We start from the raw sequence: 7,805 nt of genomic DNA on the forward strand, positions 1-7,805 counted from the left end.
AAAATTTTGTAATTTTGAAGGGGGTGACCTACATTTTAGCCAATGTTCATGGACATTTCATGGAATTGATGTTAAATATGTATATTCTCATGAAAGGCAAAGATATTCGTTTGCATATCATTTCTTATTATTGACATAATTAATAAAATGATTAAATGCCAAGGGCAGATAAATCATATTGTCTGATTGAATACAGTGCTCAATTGTAAGCAAAGTGCTTAAATAACTGCAGTTCTGAAGAAATTTATTTTCTAATAATCTATCAAAAGTTCTAAATAACTTAAATATTAAGAGATTAACTAGATTTTCTAGGAAAACCATACCTTGGAACTCTTAATGAAAGCAAAGTGACCATCCTGAGAGTGTCCATGTGGTGTTCATTGTATGAGGGGAGGGTTCATTAATCCCCTCCTTCTTGAGAATGCATCGCTGAAATACATTTTATTTTATTAAAACATACTGATAAATGCATGTAGTAGCTTATATTATATTTTTTTATTATTTACACCATCTTTTGAATTTTTTATAAGCATTAGTGATGAAATAGCTTTAAAATATTCATGTTTAAATAGAATTTACTGAAATAAATATTTTTAAAAATATCTAAGAAATTGAAAAAAAATAACTGCAGATAAGCATGACTCTTGTTGTTCAAATAAACCACATTTTAAAAAAATTCCTTCATTTTCCTGTATCCTTAGAGTACAAAATCCCCCCCCCCTCTTTTCTGCAGAATAACAAGATTGGATATGGCAAGGAGGAAGGATATTCAGACACTTTTTTCATCATTTTTGCAATGATAATTCTGCAAATTTCTTAGATTTTCAATGTATTTTCTGCTAAAATATATTTTACTGTAATCTCAATTAAATTTCCTACTAGTAATCTCTAAGTTTTCCCCAAACTATAATTTTTATATCAAGCCAGCACTGATTACATGACTGAAATTGGCTTCGTTGCTGGATTAGGCCCCTTAAGTATAAACAAAGTAACCTAATTACTTAACAGCAGTCTAATTTTGTTATAAATTATTCAATCAACTCTAATTTACACAAATTTGAAAGAGGATTAGTCAATCTGTTCCAATGTCTGCACTCATAAAATAAATGGATTTAAATGAATTTCTCAAACTGCGAGGGGGATATTCACATGTTCTGTGTATTGATGGTGCCCATAAACATCAATATTGTATTATTTAGAATATTCACAGTAAATTTCAGCAGAAATATTTATTTTAAATTATTTACATGTACATTTATTGAAAATATGAGAGCTAGGGCAAAAATTTTAGCATTTTTTCACCATGTGCAGCCCCCATTGTGGGCCTCAATTTACCCAAACCCTCTATTTTTTTGAGAAATAGTAAAAACTAATTAAAATATGATCTCAATGCCAAAAAAATAGGAATTGATTGATTTTTTGGCTGTAATCAATGTTTTTCCATGAAATACATACCTATTCTATAGGACAAACACCACTAAATGTTTTCCCATAGACTTCCATACAAACTTGAGCCCCTGTCACTCATACATATAATGAATTTTGGGCAAATGGCCTTTTTGTCGTGAAAGTTCGAGATATTGGAAAACAAAACATGACAGAAAAAATATACTGTCACGCGGCACTTTTACTTTCAATTTCCATTTGTTTACAACAAGGTGCGTTTGACACCAAATGAAAATCTCTAACCAAAGGGCACCCCTCCTTTCAAATTTTTACCTGTAACTCCTACATATCTCAAAGAAACCCAAGTCTTGATATTACATTTTTATCAACTTTATTTCACTTGTCAAATACATATCAAGTCTTTTCTCTTATTGACCAATCACGCACCAGGTAGCATTTTCTCCTCCGCACAACTTTGGGTGTCCAAAATGTCTGCGCCCATGTATTTGTTTATGTAGGGGTTTTTCCTATAGAGTAAAAGAAACATTTATAAAAAGTGGTCAATTTAGTAAATTTAGAACACATATCCATTACTTATCTTACCTCTTGAATATTGGGACTGACAGTCTTAGCTTAAGTACACCATTGGCTGTTACATTTCACACCCCAGTCAATCAGACCCTCATCTGTAAAACAGAAAAAATGTCAATAAATTGAAGCATTTTTCTATTTTTCTTTCAAACTTTTAAAATAAAATGATTAATCTTGCATATGTTTTGCTTGTTTTTCTTATTATCTCTAATAATTTCTCAAGGTAGATCATGTTAATCATTCAGGGTAGCAGGTACCCGTTATTAACGGAAAATGAAGAAAATCAGCAGGTTTTTGTAAGAAAAAGCTGGGTAATGGAAAGAGTGAAATCTAATGTAGATAAAATAATCAATGGAAAGAAAGAGAATTATATGTAGTTCAAATGTACATAAGATTAAAAAAAAATCTATCAGCAGTGGGTTGCTGGCATCAGAGAATCAAATACATCCCCGCTGAAAATTTTGTAATTTTGAAGGGGGTGACCTACATTTTAGCCAATGTTCATGGACATTTCATGGAATTGATGTTAAATATGTATATTCTCATGAAAGGCAAAGATATTCGTTTGCATATCATTTCTTATTATTGACATAATTAATAAAATGATTAAATGCCAAGGGCAGATAAATCATATTGTCTGATTGAATACAGTGCTCAATTGTAAGCAAAGTGCTTAAATAACTGCAGTTCTGAAGAAATTTATTTTCTAATAATCTATCAAAAGTTCTAAATAACTTAAATATTAAGAGATTAACTAGATTTTCTAGGAAAACCATACCTTGGAACTCTTAATGAAAGCAAAGTGACCATCCTGAGAGTGTCCATGTGGTGTTCATTGTATGAGGGGAGGGTTCATTAATCCCCTCCTTCTTGAGAATGCATCGCTGAAATACATTTTATTTTATTAAAACATACTGATAAATGCATGTAGTAGCTTATATTATATTTTTTTATTATTTACACCATCTTTTGAATTTTTTATAAGCATTAGTGATGAAATAGCTTTAAAATATTCATGTTTAAATAGAATTTACTGAAATAAATATTTTTAAAAATATCTAAGAAATTGAAAAAAAATAACTGCAGATAAGCATGACTCTTGTTGTTCAAATAAACCACATTTTAAAAAAATTCCTTCATTTTCCTGTATCCTTAGAGTACAAAATCCCCCCCCCCCTCTTTTCTGCAGAATAACAAGATTGGATATGGCAAGGAGGAAGGATATTCAGACACTTTTTTCATCATTTTTGCAATGATAATTCTGCAAATTTCTTAGATTTTCAATGTATTTTCTGCTAAAATATATTTTACTGTAATCTCAATTAAATTTCCTACTAGTAATCTCTAAGTTTTCCCCAAACTATAATTTTTATATCAAGCCAGCACTGATTACATGACTGAAATTGGCTTCGTTGCTGGATTAGGCCCCTTAAGTATAAACAAAGTAACCTAATTACTTAACAGCAGTCTAATTTTGTTATAAATTATTCAATCAACTCTAATTTACACAAATTTGAAAGAGGATTAGTCAATCTGTTCCAATGTCTGCACTCATAAAATAAATGGATTTAAATGAATTTCTCAAACTGCGAGGGGGATATTCACATGTTCTGTGTATTGATGGTGCCCATAAACATCAATATTGTATTATTTAGAATATTCACAGTAAATTTCAGCAGAAATATTTATTTTAAATTATTTACATGTACATTTATTGAAAATATGAGAGCTAGGGCAAAAATTTTAGCATTTTTTCACCATGTGCAGCCCCCATTGTGGGCCTCAATTTACCCAAACCCTCTATTTTTTTGAGAAATAGTAAAAACTAATTAAAATATGATCTCAATGCCAAAAAAATAGGAATTGATTGATTTTTTGGCTGTAATCAATGTTTTTCCATGAAATACATACCTATTCTATAGGACAAACACCACTAAATGTTTTCCCATAGACTTCCATACAAACTTGAGCCCCTGTCACTCATACATATAATGAATTTTGGGCAAATGGCCTTTTTGTCGTGAAAGTTCGAGATATTGGAAAACAAAACATGACAGAAAAAATATACTGTCACGCGGCACTTTTACTTTCAATTTCCATTTGTTTACAACAAGGTGCACCCAAGTCTTGATATTACATTTTTATCAACTTTATTTCACTTGTCAAATACATATCAAGTCTTTTCTCTTATTGACCAATCACGCGCCAGGTAGCATTTTCTCCTCCGCACAACCTTGGGTGTCCAAAATGTCTGCGCCCATGTATTTGTTTATGTAGGGGTTTTTCCTATTGTAAATCACGTCTATTTTCACTTTCCTTACATGGTTCAAGGTCACTGCACATCCTTTAACCAAAGGGTGAAATATGAGCAAGATTGGGCCAAGGAGAAGAAAGATATGCTCCGGGCAAGAATTTAAACAGCGAACCCATTTTTTGACCTTGGCCCTTGACCTAGAAACTTTTGCACATCCATTGACCAGTGACACTCTGTAATATGCTCCTGACAAGGATTATACAAATAATTCTGCTATGAATTAACCTTAGACCTAGAAGCAGTTTCCATTGGACACAATTCACCCAAAGACACTCTGTGGGTGAAGTATGAGCCAAATTGGGCCATGGAGAGAGAAGACATGAGAATAAGGACAATAGATCTCGGACGGACAGTCAGACTGATCACTATAGGGCACCCGCAGAGTGGAGCCCTAATAAAGTTGCGTTATAATATGTGAGAAGATGCTTCTTCATGAAATTGATATTTAAAAGAAAAAAAAAACAAAACAAGGGGATGTATTTCTTATATTTATCTATTTATGTTCCTAAACAAACTGCGAGATTTTGATATATTTCGTCATTCTATAAGCCTGTACAATATAAACGGTAACCGTGAGTGGAATCTGAAAGATTTTTTTAATAGTTCTCTTACTAGTAAACAAATTACAATTTCCCTGTGCTTGCGCGGGATTTCAGCCGCACATATATTTTTTATTAGACTAGTTCTTGCTTTACAAATATGAGATTAATTTGAATTCTTTTTTTCTGCTCCGAATTGTATTGTTTAGCATTGTTTATTGAACTTTAAGTTTGAATACTTTTCGTTATCTCCAAATATTTTATAATGTACAAATATCTAACTTCATTTTTATATTAGCAAATGTCTTTAAAGTTATTTTAGAGGGAAATTTTTAATCAGAAAAAATGTGGAGGGTGGGGTTGGGGGGGTGGATTTCGGGAAAAGTCAGTTTTCTATATCTCTATCTGGAAGATAAAGTACAAGGTAGGAATGTAGGGTGTTCACGCATACACTGAGGTAATCTCTTACAAAGGTTCTGTCATAAATTCTGGACAATTAGGCAATACATTTATTTTTTCATTACGCAGGTTAGGAAATCCCCTTTCGTTTAGATTCGACCAATTCAGGTAATACTGCTTAGTTTTCTTTAGCATTTTTCGTAAAGCATTTGGAAAATTTACCATGCAAAAACATTTTGATTTTTTACAAATATATCTTATTTAATTGTATATCTAATTGTTTGCATTACTCATTGCGGTGTTTAAATAAAAAGTATTAAAACTTCGCACCCATCCCTTTGATCGACCTCCTTTTAGAAATTTACTATTGATATAAAAATGAAAGCAATTACATTTTAATTAAAAAACAATACTAAAAAATTACAATCATAGATTTAGGATCCCTACTGAAACTTGTAATATACTGTCATTTAGATTCATATTTTATATTCTCACAAACAAATATCCACAATGATTTCATTTCACTTTTATTGTCAATATCATTTTTGTAACTCTAGGAAGAACTCCTTCCGATTAGATTTCTAACTTCTTTGCGAAACATGGAATCAAATATTAGGTAAATAAAGACATTACAAGAATGGTTTATAACATATAACCTTCTTAGAAATAGATAGAAATTAAATTTAGTGTAGTCCAAACTGTCCCAAAACGTTGGATCTAAGGTCTCGTAGACCAACAAATATCGTGAGGGCGCATAGGAAAGCAAACCCATAAGAAGAATTGTCATGAATGTAAACGCAATGGTGTGTTCTAATTTTTGAGCGGCGGTTTGAGATTCTGAAATAGTGCGTCTGGTAGGGACAGGATCAGCGGTGGTGTCTGCTGATCGACCTTCTATCAAGGATGATGTAGTTGTAGGACAAGTGATCGTTACGCTTCTTATGCTTTCTGTGCGTGCTCTTCGTACTCCTCGCATGACCTTAAAGATTTTGATAGAAACTATGACGTAAATAGATATAATAGCAATCACGTTAGCTATAGACAGAATGAATCCTATTCCTTGAAAAATTTTCAGTCCAAATGTATGCGTCTTTATTTGCTGGCAGACAAATACTGTAATGTTGTTATTTGTGAAAACCTCCTCATTTATACTATAAAAATAAAGAACTGGTGAATACAGTGTAAATGAAACACCGACACAGATCACGATGCACCACCTTCTCCAGTGGTGCTTCAGTTGCCAAGAAAAAGGCCGACAAATTTTGCGAAACCGCTGGACAGCAATAACGTTCCAAAGAAACAATGACGTATTAATAAAAGAATAACTAAGGTATAAAACGCCCTTACACACTATATCTCCAGGAAACACATACTTCGTCAAGTTCTGTAAAAGATTTAATACGGATGTAAAAATTATAGCACCAAGGTCGCAAAATGCTAATGCACCAATATAGTACCGTCCATCAGATCGTGGAAAACGGAACTCATACACATAAAGAATGAGAGAGTTTCCTAACACCCCAACAAACAGGAAAAACAGGATCACTATTGTATTTGGGAGACTTCGCTGGATGTAGGCGTCGTTAAAACTCTCAAGGTCGATGGCGATTTCTTCTGTACCAACAGAACTGTTATCCATTTCACTCTCTTCTGATGACCTTCGCTTCCTTTTTCCTGCTTCTCCAGGAGTCTTAAAGATTTTCACTTTGGGTTTGAAATATTTTGGGTACGTATAACTTTACACATGGTGGTGGATTTCTTCCAAGGAAAGTATTCAATTGTTTTGTTGCTTCTTCTATATTGGGAATTCTGTCATTCAAAAAACCATGAATCACCGGATGCTTCAGATAAAGATAATTGTAGCTAAAATCAAGTGGTTTCACTGTTTCTTCCGCGTTTGAACAAACAGAATAATTGTAGAACTTAAATGTGTTTAGTGGCTTTAGAGGTATTTGTATTATATTCAGTCATCTTCTGAGTAAATGCTTTAGATAGCAATAATTGATGAATCAAATACTGATTTTTTTTAAACTTAAAAAAAATCACTTAAAATAAACTTATGGCCTGTTCGCACTGATAGTTTAACTAAGAGAAAAAAAACAAGGTTTTTTGGGGGAAATGCACTTTGTCGGTCACATGTTCAAATTATATGAAGCTTCTAAGTAGATCATATCACGTACGCTGTACAATGTTCAATCCCTATGTTCTTTTTTAAAGCTCCATACACATTTCCTTGTTTTTAACTAAGCCATGATCAGATGATGCTATCCGTACTCGGTGCGCATTTATAAGTAAAGCAAATTCGATTGACCGTGGTGAGTGAAATTAAAACCATACTTTCAAATACGAGGGCTTGTTCGAAAAGATCGTGGACGATGTTAATCTTCATTTTATTACATTCAAGAAATTTAAAATAGACACAATATAATATGTAAAATATTTGTTTTGTTGATGTGTAAAGTCTCATTCCATTTGATTGAACAGAAATCAGTTTACTTCATTTTAAATCAAAATCAATTTGTACCCGCGGAGCACAATTAGCGGCAATGTAACGTCAAAACCCAAAAATTTTTTTA

At 32.4% G+C, this 7,805-nt stretch overlaps 1 protein-coding gene and 1 long non-coding RNA gene across 2 annotated transcripts; both read right to left on the reverse strand.

Annotated features, from left to right (window-relative positions):
• Nucleotides 1-1,218: 1,218 nt before the first annotated feature.
• Nucleotides 1,219-2,839, reverse strand: LOC134247531 (uncharacterized). Its single transcript, XR_009987875.1, has 3 exons — nt 2,756-2,839; nt 1,990-2,072; nt 1,219-1,913 (listed from the first exon to the last, which is right to left on the reverse strand). It is a non-coding gene; the product is annotated as an uncharacterized LOC134247531 (long non-coding RNA).
• Nucleotides 2,840-5,782: 2,943 nt separating this feature from the next.
• On the reverse strand, nt 5,783-6,868 carry LOC134247532 (oxytocin receptor-like). Its single transcript, XM_062729879.1, has one exon. The coding sequence runs from the start codon at nt 6,866-6,868 to the stop codon at nt 5,783-5,785; it is 1,086 nt and encodes a 361-aa protein (XP_062585863.1).
• Nucleotides 6,869-7,805: the final 937 nt, after the last annotated feature.

The sequence above is a fragment of the Saccostrea cucullata genome, unplaced genomic scaffold, assembly GCF_032062105.1.
Source record: "Saccostrea cucullata isolate Sc308-1 unplaced genomic scaffold, CSIRO_AGI_Scuc_v1 ctg17914, whole genome shotgun sequence".
In the NCBI taxonomy this organism is placed as follows: domain Eukaryota; kingdom Metazoa; phylum Mollusca; class Bivalvia; order Ostreida; family Ostreidae; genus Saccostrea; species Saccostrea cuccullata.